The sequence below is a fragment of the Pyrgilauda ruficollis genome, unplaced genomic scaffold (assembly GCF_017590135.1).
Source record: "Pyrgilauda ruficollis isolate IOZ18807 unplaced genomic scaffold, ASM1759013v1 scaffold45, whole genome shotgun sequence".
Classification (NCBI taxonomy): domain Eukaryota; kingdom Metazoa; phylum Chordata; class Aves; order Passeriformes; family Passeridae; genus Pyrgilauda; species Pyrgilauda ruficollis.
The window spans coordinates 194,741-208,839 of NW_024526044.1; the positions used below are offsets into that span (position 1 = coordinate 194,741).

Genomic DNA, 14,099 nt, shown 5'->3' on the forward strand with positions numbered 1-14,099 from the left:
TAAAATTTCCCCCTGCCCCCCAAAAAAAAAAAAAAAAAAAAAAAAAAAAAAAAAGGTAGCAGGGAGAATGAAGCAAAACCCCTCTTGTATGCCATCCACAGCTCCCCCAGCTCCAGGACAGCTGTTTTGCTGCAGTTTGCCATCACTTGCTGCATGGCTGAAGCCAGCATTAGCTCAGAGCAGGTGCTGGGCTGTGGGAGAGAGAGGAAACGCTGGGAGCCCATGGTGAGGCACAGCCTCTCCCTGCTTCTCAGTTTTTGCTCCTTTAGGTCATTTCTGGGTGGGGATGGATGATGACACCCCTGTGATTCCCACAGGAGTCACTGCCCTGTCAATCCCTTTGGTTCACTGCTGTATTTTCAGACCACAGCCAAAGGGTTGCTGCTCCCTGGGTCTCTCCAGCACCATCCATAGAAATGTCCAAGCCAGGGACCAAAGTTTCTTTACATCCCCAGTGTGTATTTTGGTGTTCCTGAGGCAAGAGCACCCTAGAGAACAGGGGCTCAGTGGAGACCACATTGCTTGTGCCTCTGCCTGGCCCTTTGCCCTGTCACTGCTCACATCTTATTTCTCTTTCTGCTCAGGTGAGAGCAAAACAATTCTGGTGATCCCTGCAGCTCTGCTTTAGGTGCTGCTGGTGAAGAGTCTCAGAGTGAACAGAGCAGCAATGTGGAGTTTCTGTCTTTTACTCTCTAGTAACTCCTGAGAGAACGTGTTCCTGCCAGCAAGGGGGGATGTCAGAGCCTGCTCGGATCTCAGAATAAAAGTTTCTCCCTTAAATATGGGAAATAACTATTCCAGATCATTCTGTCAACAAGGGGGAATGTGTGGTTGAATATAAAACCCAATTTTTCTCCCCCTCTAAGTACGCTACGTGACGATTTCTATTAATGGTGTGAGGAAAAAAATTGCTGTTTTGTCACAATGACTGTAGCATGTGGATTGTCAAATGAAAAGAGGAAAGAGAACATGGTTTGAGTCTGAATTCTGTCCTGTCACATCATTTAATACATTCTTTGAAACAGAAAACCACTCATTTAATGGAACATAAGCCTGTGCCTGGCAACCTAGAGAGAGGGTGGGGAAGGGGAAAGGAGAGGCAGTCAGCACATAAAACCTAGAGGAAACTGAATGTAAAATGTTCTCTTGGTGAATCTGGGCCAGATCTCATGGTGCTTGTATATCTCAAACATCCCAGAAGAGTTTGGCAGGAGTAAAGGAATAAAACCTGTGTGATTGAGTTCTCTTAGTCATGTGGAGTCCAGTTCATGGGGCATGAAGGGCAGTGCCCCATCCTATTGCCAGGAAACGTGCTTCTGATACTTTTAATTTAGCCTGTTTTGCTACAGGGTGTGGTTAAGATAATGAGAGAGATAATGATCTTCCCAGCCTCTGTCTGCCAGAGCATTTATTCCCAGCAGGTCTGGGCTCCCAGCTTTCTGCCCTCTAAGGGTAGCAGGAATTTGGGCGTTTTTGCTGTGGATGGCAGCTGGGACCAATAGCCAGGCCATGCCAGGATTTTACACACTTCTCTGCCTGGGTGAATTGCACAGGAGCAAAGGAGCAGACAGCTGTGCAGGAGCCACCCAAACTCTTTCTAGGAGCCAGCTGTGCTGCCTTGTCCGTGGTTTTCTCTGAAAGCAGCATTTTGGAATAAGTGGGCTATTATGGACTTCATCATTATCTCACTTTCGAGTCTTTTCCAGGACTTATCCTTCCATTACAATGGGGAATCCTGAGACAGGAAGCAGAGATGGCTTCTTCCATGCACTTTTTATTCTTAAATCAGGCAATGAGCAAATTTTTGAGTATCAGACGATGAGATAAGAGCTCTGTGTGCTGCTTGCCATCTCAACTTCCAGGATTCATCTTATTTGGCTGGGTCAGTGATTACACTCCCTTGAACTGTACAAAATAGCCAAGACAACAAAACAGACTGGGATAATGCTTTTAAATAGCCCCAAAACAGCCAGACAACATAATGGAATTTGAAATCCCAGTGCAGATCAGTCCTGGTCTGAACTCTGAGCATTAAAGACAACAATCAGCAAAGGGCTCCAGATCCTGCTGCTGCATGGGGCTGCTCAGGCTGTTGGTGTGACCCTGCTCACCTGGTCATTGTCACCTGTCCCCTGGGAGGCAAATGGCCAATGCCAGGTGTGTGCCAGGTGCTCACATCCATGGGAATGATGCCGGTGCTGTCAGCCCACTGTGTGCTCAGAAGTGGGGCCAGGGCTCAGAGAAGGAGCTGCCCTGTCCTGCTGGGGCCAGAGATGAAAGCTGATGGGGCAGGGAGGGAAACACAGCTGGTGCCTGGGTTGTCTCTGTCCTGTGGGCAAATAGACAAAAGCCCTGTCCCACACTGCCCTCAGGCAGTCATTTCCAGCCCTTGGGTGTTCAGTCATCAAATAAACTTTTGGGTTGATGCTCAGGGACTGTATTTCCACTCAGCATAGCTGGCTGTCAAAGCAGGATCGTGTGTTCCAAGGACTTGACATCATTTTTGCATCCTTAAGAGTGAGCCCGGGCTGTTTGACCTCAGCTGTGTGTGTGGAGCCGTTGCTTCCAGCTGGGCAGGAGCTTTCCAGCCTTCTCTGCCTTAACCTCTTCAGGCTGCCTGTGCCCAGCCCTGGGATGTGCAGCCTGGCAGTGGCACCCACACCCGTGGTGACAGGGCAGCTAATCCAGGGAGGATGGTCAAATCCAGGGTAATGAGATTTTTCTCAACCCCTCATTGCCTGACTTACAAAGTTGTTTGCTCTTGTGTTTCTCACATAGTTATTCTGACTCTCAGTGTAATTCTCCACCTGAGAAAAAGCTGGTGGAAAGCTGGTGTGGCTCAGCTGCCTGGAGAGAACTTGTGAAGCTGCCATCACATGTGTGTGCTTCTGAAATCTTTTATCTCTTCTGTCATCCCTAAGGTGTTTGATTTCACCTTCATCTTCTTTTCCCACAAGTTTTTTTACCCTTTCTCCCCATCTCTTTGTATTTTCTCTCCATCCTTTACCTGCACAAACTGGTTTTGGCCAGGAAAAGACCTTGGCTTGTAATGACAGAGGCTGGCTGCTATTTTTTGTCCAGAAAAGTGGAGCAGATTGGGTTTTGCTACAGGGAAAGTGCTGAACTGTCTTCTCACTCGTGGCAGATCCTTCCTGAGGAGCAGAGCTATGGCAAAAAATCAACTTGTAAAATGCACATCCAGTACATGTATTTAATGTGACCCAACGTAGTAAGGTCTGGCTGCTTGCAGAGGGAATTGCTGGTTTTCCTACAACACCTGAAAAATAAATCTTTGCAGTACAGAGCCACGGACTCCTTCTCTGCCCACAGCTCCATTTAGGAATTTTAAAAATTAGTGGTGGCTGGTGAAATCCTTGCTCTGGGCTACTCAGCTCCAGCAGCTCTGAGCTGTGCCAGACCTGAACATCAGTGGGACCCATGGCCAGAGACCCGCGGGAGTGCGGCCGGGCAGCCACGAGGAGCAGCTCAACTCTGTGTATCAGGGAGCTATTTATAAGTGATTTATTGGGTTTTCTCCGTGTTGGGCTTGGCAGGGGCTGCAGCAGAGCTCGGCAGGGCTCAGCTCTGTGGTTACACGGCTGCACAGCGTGGCTCTTGCAGGGCTGGGCTGTTTCTGGTCACTGGCACTGGCCAGCAGTTGCACACACAGCCATGGCAACTGCACACACAAGTGTCACACGGCTTTCCAGTGCCGCGTGGCCCAGAGGTTTTGGATTAAAATCTGGCACAAAGCTCCTGAGATCGAAAGAGGTTGTTTCTGAGCAGCCTCAGGAGTCAAAGTTGAATTTATTTCTTTCTCATTTGCGGGTATCAGTTACAAAGTGATTAGAGCAAAGCTATTAGCATTTCATGGCTCCTATAACTCCACTGGGAACTGTTTTAAACTGCATTTGTAATTCTGAAAACTGGCTCTGCACTCATCTGCTCACTTGTTGAACACAACCAGGCACCTCCAAAACCCAGAGTGGCAGCAATGATTTAATATCTTACTCCCCGCTGCTTCTTTCTGTCTGTCTCCCATCCCCTCATCCCTTTCCTGGACAAAATTGTCACTTTGGGATGAAAACTGGCAAAAGGTAAGGAAAATACTTTGAACACTGCAATATTGGAAGTACTTGGCCCCTCTGGGTGAGAAACCTTCTCACTGCCTTGGCTGGTGTGAGGACTCAAACTTTGACTTTCTAACCCCATTAAATCTTAAATTCTGTGACACCTCAACTCAGAATTTTTCAGTGGGCATCCAAGAACAGAAATGCCACAAATCTCACATGTGCTGACTTCACCAGCTGTGTTTTTCTTTCTTGATTTGAACAGGCTGCTGAACAATAACCAGATAAAACAAATCGTGAGAAGATCCTTTGAAGATCTGGAGAACCTGAAATACCTGTGAGTTGGTAGCTCAGTAATTTCCTGACCTCTTCAAAGTATAACAACCCACTTTTAATATTTGCCAGTCAAGGATGCACTGTGTGTGTTTGGAGCTGAGTGTCAGAGGTATTAAACTTTGCCCTCAAATCCAGGCAGCAAGTTCTGCTTTGGGTTGAGGGTCATTGCTGTTTCCTGTGACCTTTTAGAACACAACTGCTGATCAGTTCCCCTAATGCTGTTTCCTTTCTCTCCTTTTGAAAGCTACCTTTACAAAAATGAAATCCAGAGCATCCAGCAGCATGCCTTCCACGGGCTCCGTTCCCTGGAGCAGCTGTAAGTACAGATGAGCCGTGTTTGCATGCTTGGGGAGCAGCAGGCATTTCGTGAAGGGCAGGATGAAGCTTCTGCTCTTTTCTCATGCAGATTTGCCAGACTACACTGGGTTCATTTGGAAACAGCTGTTCTGAGTGTTGGTTTTGGTTAGTTAGTGCTGAGGTCTCTTCCTGCTGGTGTTCCATGTGTTTTCTCCTGCCCCAAACCTCTGGAGCGTAGGAAGAACCCAGCTGTGCTTCTGATGGCCTTTATTTCCAAGGACCTTATGAGGGAGGAGAGAGGGGTCTGCAGGAGGGCTGGGAGCAGAAGGCTCTGCTGGGTTTGTGTCTGGGGATTCCTCGAGCAGAATCAGATCTGGTCCTTTGCTTGAATTGAGGGTGATGGTTGAGTTTCTCATCCAAAGCTCTGCTGGGAATGAAAGGATGAAGTGCAAGCTGGGAGCTGGGGCAGCCAAGTATTCCTGGGAGCTACCAGGATGGTGGTGCTCCCGTGCTGCAAAGCATCTGGAAATTGCAGTGGGGGAAGATGATGGATCCAAACAAACACAGCCATGACCTTCCCTCGAGCTGCGTGGCACTCTGTGCTGAATCTGGGCTGGAGGGAGCCTCGTGTGTTTTCCTGGCAGCTGGAGTCCATCACTCCAACAGTCCCCATTTGCTCCCCTTCTGTGCAGGGCAAAGCTCTGCTGTTTATTCAGAGAAGTTTTGTTTTTTGGCTCTTAGTGCACCGCTCTTGAGGTGAGATGGGCAGACTGAGGTCTGACTCTTCTGAAGTGCCTTCCTAAACTGGGACTGGATTTTTCTTACTTGGGACTGGTGGAGAGAGTGCGAGCTTGGATATTTGAATCACAGACACATGGAATGGTTTGGCTTGGAAGAGATCTTAGAGCTCATTTCATCTCACCCCCTGCCATGGGCAGGGACCCCTTCCACCATCCCAGGTTGTTCCCAGCCCCATCCAATCCCTTGGAAACATCCAGGGCTGGGGCAGCCACAGCTTCTCTGGTCACCCTGTGCCAGGGCCCCTCCACCCTCACAGGGAACAATTCCTTCCTAATGATTTATTCTTCCTAAATAATTGAAGTTATACAGGAATTACTTGTATCACTGGAGAGCAGGGACCAAAGGTGAAACTGGTCTAATTCTTGAATTGTTCCCAGCCACAGCATTTATAGGGCTGGAATGAAACCAAGAACTTTGCTGTAAAAGGAATAGGATCCAGCTTGTTCTCCAGGTTGACAGCACAAGAGGACAGAGCATAATTGGAAGTTTCAGGCAATCCTAACAATATGTGTGCCACCAAGCATGTGTACAATGTGGTTTTTCATCAGCCAACTCAGCAAGGATGCCTGGGAGAAAATTTAGGAAGCTGAAACTGGCTCTAAGCTGAGCTCAGAGAGCTGATGCTGCCCACAGGGATATTTCAGCAGTGAGCCTTCCAGACTTGATGTCACGAATAAAAGAAAAAAACAAAACCAACAAACCCACAAAACCAACAAACAACCCGCTGAAAGTCCCATCTGTTTTCAATCCCAGGCAGGCTTAACTCCAGAAGAAACAGCTTTGCTCAAATCCTACCCCGTTCTCCTGTCCCCACCAGCCAGCTTTTCAAGAAAAAGAATAACCCGAGTGATGGACAGGATCAGATGCTTTCCTCAAGGTCCAGAGCAATCTCAGCAGGCATCTGAGAGTGATTAGAGCACGTCCCTGTCTTCCCCACTGTGACCCTCCAGTGCAGAATCTGAGTCACCCTCTCTGATACTGGACCATTTATCATGAATCCTTCCATTACAAATCAAGCAGCCATGTGGAGGCTTAGGCAATTATTTCTCAGTGCAGTCAGCTACAATAGCAGAATGAGTATTTGTGGATCTGTGATTAATCTGTGTCTGCTGTGAAATTTATGCCTGTGTAAAATAAAGGGGAACAGTTTAGGCAATTTGGGGACTGTAAAAAATCCATCTGAGGTCAGGAATGTGTCAGTTGTGCTGGGGAATGTCACAGCTCATGGCAACAGGGAGGCTCAGGTATTGTGGTGAGTTGCTCTGCAAACACCACATTTCTTTTCTTGATGGCAAGGAGTGACCTGGGGCAGGCAGGAGGTCCCCTTGGCCTCTGGAGTGGCAGGCCACACTTTGGATTTTAGAGGAAATAAAAATATTAGTCTGTATTAGCAGAAAAGCCATGTTGGCTACTGTGTTTGCATGTGGTAACTGGGGACACAAACGTGGATTCTGGCTTCTCCACACCTGCCCTGAGATGAGTGGTGTGGTGACATCCTGGGGGGCACTGGTGCATTGATCTGGGAAGATTTTCTGTCTCTTAAATTCAATCTGTGTGTAATTTCTGTGTCACAGGTACCTGCATTTCAACAACCTGGAAAGTCTGGAGCTGGAGACTTTTAGTGACCTGCCTAAACTTGAAAGGCTGTGAGTAAAGATGGGATATTTTTTGGGACTAAGAGGGTGAGGAGAAGGGGGGAAACCCCTTTATTTAGTGTAGCAGTTTTGGTAGCATGGAGTGTGGTCTCCAAAATGCAAAAATAAACTTCTTTAAAGAAAGAGATTTTACATAATTGCCGAGGGGGAGGGTGACTGAGGATGTGAAGGGAATTTCCCATTTATGTTATGTTCAGGTTTCCATCTAAATAGGAGTAAATCTGCAGAAAGTCCTACAGCTGGTCAAGCCAAGTGAAATTTTACTCTGAGCATAAGGTCAGCAACGTTAGTCACTGTTGGGCAGAGTGAGCTAAGAAAGGGGGGTGGAAAAGGGATAAAGTCAGAAGAAAGTCTAACAAGAAAAACACACATCCTTCTTGAAAGCAGTGAGGAAATGGAGTCTCCTCTTCCCCAGGATTGCTTCTAGCAGTAATGGAGCCACCAGCACAACAGTCCATGTGTGGTTCCCACTCCATGGAGAAACCAGCAGACTTTCCTGGGCTGTGTGGAAATGTGCCTTGTATCCATACATGCCAAAGAAATAAAATTGTGGGATCCCACACCCTTAGGAAAATTCAGACCTGGATCAGTACATGGCTGATCTCAGTCACTGTATTGGATCCAACAAAAATTCTGGATTTAAATTTTAAAGGAAGGTTTTTCACCCTCCAAGCTGGGCAACCAGGCTGGACTCTGGTGCACACGTGTGTGTGCAGACATTTGCACTCGAGCTGTGCTGCTTTTGTGTTCTCTCCTGTTCCACCATGTACTAAAATGGCTTCATCTCTTCTATCAATGGTCTCTTATGAGTTTTAGATGTAACCAGCACAAGTGAATTCCCCCATCATTATAGGAATGGGGAGTTAATGATCCCTTCTTTGTCCCCACTAATATTGTGCATTTTAGTGCAGTCAGGGTTTCTCCCTAACAAATGGAGAGTTTTATGTGTGTACTAAGACTCTGGAAGTGAGAATTTGCCTCAGTTTTGTTCAGAGATAAGCTCAGTTGAGGTGGCTGTTGTCTGAATTAGATTTGCTCATGGATTTGGGCTAATAACTACATGGAGTCTAAGGCAGGAGTTGTCTAACACCAATGGCTGCGCTTGTAGAATTGTCACGTCATCTGCACAGGGGAAGGAAAAGGTCCCTTCTAAACTGGAGCTGACCCAGGGTGGGTCCAATCTGAGGGGATTTTGTGCCTTTTCTCCTCCCTGTGCAGAGAAACTGGAAGGGTCCAGTTCAAACCTGTTCCATCCCATCCTGAGTCACCGTTTCCAGCCCACACCCGCTCTCGGCTTTGGCAAATTACGTCACACCCACCAAGGGATGAAATCCCTCCAGCTCATGGAAACAAACATGGAATTTAAACACTGAGCTCCATTTTGATGAGTGGCCTTTGCATTTAAACTGAGTTGTGACCTGGGATGTCATCAACCTCACAGTGCAAATACTGAATAATGTTTTGGCATGGCTTCTCCCACTGCAGATTCTTGCACAACAACAAGATTTCCAGGATTCATCCAGGGACATTCTCTCAACTGGAATCCCTCAAACGGCTGTAAGTAGAAAATATTGCCGGCAAAGAGGACTTGTTTATCTTCAATCAGATGGGCAGGACCTGAGGAAGAATACGCCTGGTTGGCAAAGCTTTTAGTTGTTGCACTTCTAAGGCCACTGCTAAGTTTATAAAACAGTTTTCATTGGACATGAAAGCTTATTTAAGCAGTTAGAAGTTTCTTTATGCTAGTGTCTAATTATAATCAGCTTACAGCTTAATAATGCCACAGGAATGAACATTCCTGGAAAGTCTTCACAAGGGTTTGAACCCATAAAACATCCTTGAAAAATGTAGAAAGTCCAGGTCACGGATACGACCTTGGATATGTCTGTAGATCAGTATCTACCATGGTTAGAAAAATCATAGTCATAAAAGAAAAGGCTTGTTTTCTAGATTGAAATTAGTCAGAGGAGTGCCAAGGGGCATGATTCCCTTTCCATGCAGGAATTCCCCAGGGTGCCATTCCCACATAACCTGTCTTCTCTTAAGCTTACTTCTTTCTTGCTTTGGTTTTATGATCTCTGGAAATAAGTGCTATGGTGTGTTTGGGAGGAAAAAAATGGAAAAGGTAAAGAATTTTGGTGTTCTGCCATGATTTTCAAGTACAATAAAGTAATGTATTTCTCACTGCTGCCCTCAGTGATTTCTGCAAGCAGGTAAAATGCTTCACTTCTCTTTAACAGAGAATATCTTGTGAAATGCTGTCTGTAGGTGCCAGAGAAAAAGATGGGATGTCTATAAAATACTCGGTCATGGCCCTGTGTGAATTCTCACATTCTCAAATATGTGACCCTGAAAGTGTTAGATTTTTCTTCCTTTTTTGCTTGTTTGTTTGTTTAGGATTTTTTGGGTTTTTTTTTTATTTTTGGATGGCTGTGCTGGTTTTGAAAACCATGACAATGGCCCACACCCACCAACTGTAAAACTGTCAGTGGGGAAGGAGGCACAAACTAATCCCCTGTAGTCGTCCTTTATCCTCATGGATAGCACTGCTTGTAGGAATGAGGTCAGTGCAGGGAAGAGGCTGAGGGCACTGGGAGGTCACTGGAGCTCCATTTGCTCTGGTTCAGGCTTGTGTTGCTGTAGTAAAAGTTCTTCCAGTGGTGCAGAAATGCTGCAGCCCCTCACAGCTAGTTACAGGAAGGGTCTGATCCCATCCACACATAAATAAAGGGGGAGGGTTTTTTGGAGCTACAAGAGAAAAGCTGTAACAGAGGCAGTTCTTACAGAATTCAGTAAAGGTTGAAATCTCCATCCCAGGGTAAAACACAACATTTCAGTGTCTCAAGTAGCCCAAAACTGCGCAATCCAGTTTAACTGAGTCATTTCTATTTGAAACTGGAATGGTTGATATTAGATTTTCAATTAAATCTTTCTAATTGGTCAGGCATCCTAGCTAACCAATGAGATATCTCAGATTTTCACTGGGATATAATCAAATGCAGGGCAAAGCACCCAGGTGACCCTTCACTCTGTCTCCCCTGGGGAAGGAGGCAGCGCAGCAGCTGCAGCCTGGGCACTCAGCTGCCTTTTGCTGGCTGTTGCAGGCGGCTGGACTCCAACTCGCTGTTGTGTGACTGTGACCTGCTGTGGCTGGCAGAGCTGCTGAAGCAGCACGCAGAGCAGGGTAGCATCCAGAGCGCTGCCACCTGCGAGGCTCCGCGGGACCTGCACGGCCGCTCCATCGCCACGCTGACCGCCCGCGAGTTCAACTGTGGTGAGCCAGCTCACAGCCCTCCATCGCCACCCTCAGCGCCTGGAGCTGGGCTTTGGGCTGGGAATTGCTTCCTCCGGCCCTTTTCCTCCCTCTTCCCTCTGCTGGCATCCTGATTTCTCCCTCCTTCACTGCTGAAATGGGAAAATCCCAGTGGGGCTGCAGGAGGAAGCTGATATTCCCAGAGGTGTTGGAGGCAGCTCTGTATTGGCTGGCGGGTGTTGTCTTGGGTTTTTTCACAGAGTAGGGCTGGTAAAGGATCTGCTGCACCAGTGGCTAAACCAGGAATCAGAGGAAATACCCCACATTAGGCTGAACAGAAGGGGAGCACTGGGAGAGCTGCAGTGGCAAAAAACACATCTGGAAACCTGAGGGAGAGCATCGTAGATATGGAGCTGAATGCTATGTTTGACTGTGGTGTAACTGATGGCTTTTGTTAGGCTGTGATGCTTTAAATTTAGAATTTTAAATTAGGTTTTGTTGTGAAAAAAGTCTTAAAATAAGTTATTTCATATAGAAAAAGACAAGACTCTGATTTTTAAGTGGAGGTTGGCACAAACATTGGCTGTAGTTCCATGGTGCTTTGCTGCTGGTAGAGTCAGTTTGAGAAATTCCCACCCACATGGGCTGGCTGTTAGCATCCCCCCTGGATATGCCAGTCCAGCTGTGCATGGCCCTGCTGTGAGCCAAATGTGTGAGCTCAGCTGGATTTTGAAGAGCTCTCCATTGAATTCAGCTTTTCTCTTATGACTTCATTATTTCGTTTAAAAAAAAATTTGACCATTTCACCGATTAATTTAGGGCACAACCATGGAAAGAGTTGAGTTGGCACAAACAGGTCTGTGACCTCAAGGGAGGGGGGATAGGAAGGGTCTAGGGAAAGCAGCTGGGGACACATGGAGTGGCTGTGCCACACAGCAAGCTGTCCCCAGCACACTCCCAGTGCCACAGTACAGCTGTTAGTGCAAATTTGTTCTGGTTTAGGCGTGGAAACACAGTGGGGTGTCTGTCAAATTACCACAGCACCTGGTGGGAAGATTTTGCTGGCATTTGGCTTTCACCCTGGTGGAGTGCCAGCTGGGAAGACAAATGATACAGAGTTCAGCACAGAGCTCTACCATGCAGGTGGCTGATATTCGAGTCAGTCTGAAAGCTGCTGGTGCCATTAACCCATGGCTTTGAGCAGCTGTGAGCCACAGGGGCAAATCTGCCCTGGGTCAGTGTTTTGTACTGTGGGGCTGTGCTGGGTTTGGGCTGTGCTGGGTTTGAGCTGTGCTGGGTTTGGACTGTGCTGGCTTTGGGCTGTGCTGGGTTTGAGCTGTGCTGGGTTTGGGCTGTGCTGTGTTTGCCTTTGGGGATTTTTTCTGAGCCATTAATTTGTGGTCTGAGGAGTGAGGACACTGACCTTCCATTGGAGGAGGTGACAGGCTCTCAATTTTAGGAATAACCCAGCTGGTTTTACTGGATTACTGATGAACAGGCAGATTGTGAAATGGGTAAGCTTTTTGAATCAAGCTCAAGCACTCCAGGGCTTCATAAATTCCTCCCTATTTTAGCACATCCTTTCAATGTTTAACTTGCTTGGTGCTTGAGTACATTCAAAGTGAAGAACACAGTGAAAGGCTTGGCTGGATAGGGACAGGATGATGAATTAGGCCATAATGAATGAAATCCTGTTGGGAAGGAAGTGGTGTGGTTTGCAGGGAGCTGGCTCTGTGTTCAGGTGGAGCAGAAAGCTGCAGGCTGCCAAGGGCAGAAAAACAACCCAAGTGAGGATGCTACTGACTTCTTTGCTTCTTTGGGGGAGACAGGGACCAGCTCTTTAATGAATCCCTGTACAGTCAGGTCTGTGGGAACTGATCCACTGCCCAGCTACTGGAAATAGGAACAGCAGCAATTCCCCAAGGCCTTTACAGGTGGATGATGCTATTCCTTCATGATTTCCAGGTGTTAGTGAGTTTTGGGGTGGCTCTGAGTGGATGCTGCTGTGCCTGGGGCTGTGCCTGTTTCCTGGGGCATTGCAGGATGGGTGTTGTGTGCCCCACCGTACCCCAGCTGGGCTGCAGGTGGCTTTGTGCTGCTTTGGAATGGGTTGTGTTCAAATGGTGTTTTGCAGAGAGGCCTCGAATAACCTCAGAGCCCCACGACGTCGATGTGCTCCTGGGAAACACAGTTTATTTCACCTGCAGGGCAGAAGGAAACCCAAAGCCTGCCATCATTTGGCTGCACAACAAGTAAGTCACATGCAAGGAGCCCTGGGGTGGCAAAGGTTTTCAAGCACTGAGCTCTTCAGTGCCTGCCTATAATTACAAAAGTTGTTTCACACAACATTAAAAAAAATTAAAAATAAGAAAAAAGAAATGGTTATTTCATGGGTTATATTTACCTTCCTTTCAACAGCATTCTCTGGTGACCACGTAATCCAAGTGGTGTTTTCATCTGCATTTGAAATATTTCATCTGTGTTTGTAATGGATTCCAAGAGCTTATAACTTTCCTATAAACATACTCTGCAGGCTGAAAGCAGTTGTCTTTTGATCAGGAAAAAAATAAAATTAGGGTTTCATGTTGCTCTCAGCCACCATGCTTGCCATTTGTTAACTGCTGAAATGCTTCTCACTAAAGGCTGATCGTGCTAGGTATGAGGTTTCTTTCCAAAGGCAAAAATTGCTGTGCTCCACTGAAGGACAGAATTTGCAAATTCATATATAGGTTATGTGCTAGATGCCAAAGTGTTCTGGGAAATGCTGCACAATAAAATATTCTGTGCCCACTGTGGAAGTGAAGCTGCCTTGCTGCTTTATGAGCTTCTTGTCTGGTGAAGCCTGAGCAGGGCTCGGTTATTAATAAAAATTTATCAATGTGAGCTTCTTCAGCAAACCCCCCACCAGGCAGAGTTTCAGCCCAGAGCAAAAGTTTATGGCTGAGTTAAGTCCCTTTGGAAGGAAGGTTTTGTTAGGGAAATGCTGGCAGACTCCCAAAGACAGCATTGTAAGAAGGATAATGATAATAAATGCTCAACAAACAAGATATGGCTGGAGAGAGGAGACACCAGGGGAATTAAATAAATGCCCAGCAAGCAGATTAGATTGCATAGTGGGTTCAGCCTTTGTCCTGGGGGGAGAGAGGTCCCTTCTTCCCTTTCCATCATCTGCAGCTATCCAAGATTCCTTCGTGCTGGGACAAATGGGATGCAGCACTGAGACCTTCTGCCACGGGCTGGGATCCAGGAGTCTCAGGTCATTGCAGAAAGAAGGAAGACGTTTCACAGCTCTCGGGCTGGGTTGGACTCCAAGCTGTGTTGGGGTCCCATGGTGACTTCTCAGAGCTTTTTGCTCCTCTCAGGCCTTTGAGTCTGGAGTTTGAATAGCAATGGCTGCACACAAGAGCAATATTAATTAATTCATTGTTAAATTTGCACTTAGTGAGTAAGGAGAACAGGCTTTCAGGGCCAGGGCGCCCTGACAACGGCAGTGATGCTGTGACAGGGGAACAGAGTGCTCTCCCATCAGGCTGTAAATGTCCTGTGTAATCAGTGGGGAGAGAAAAAGCAGCTCACCCAGGGAGCACATCAGAGCTGGAGCTGCACTTCGGTGCTGTGAATCAGAACTCTTGCTGCACATTTCAGGAAATCTCAGAATAGCTCCAAGAAACACCAACTTACTGCAAT

The 14,099-nt window shown here is 47.0% G+C and overlaps 1 protein-coding gene across 1 annotated transcript in view; it reads left to right on the forward strand.

Moving 5' to 3' along the window:
* The window catches only part of LOC121359563 (peroxidasin homolog), a 47,086-nt gene that overhangs the window by 14,332 nt on the left and 18,655 nt on the right, over positions 1-14,099 (forward strand). The window contains exons 3-8 of the mRNA XM_041478590.1: positions 4,336-4,407; positions 4,651-4,722; positions 7,079-7,150; positions 8,645-8,716; positions 10,264-10,433; positions 12,547-12,664. Coding sequence (XP_041334524.1) covers positions 4,336-4,407; positions 4,651-4,722; positions 7,079-7,150; positions 8,645-8,716; positions 10,264-10,433; positions 12,547-12,664 — 576 coding nt within the window. The remainder of the gene's footprint in view (positions 1-4,335; positions 4,408-4,650; positions 4,723-7,078; positions 7,151-8,644; positions 8,717-10,263; positions 10,434-12,546; positions 12,665-14,099) is intronic.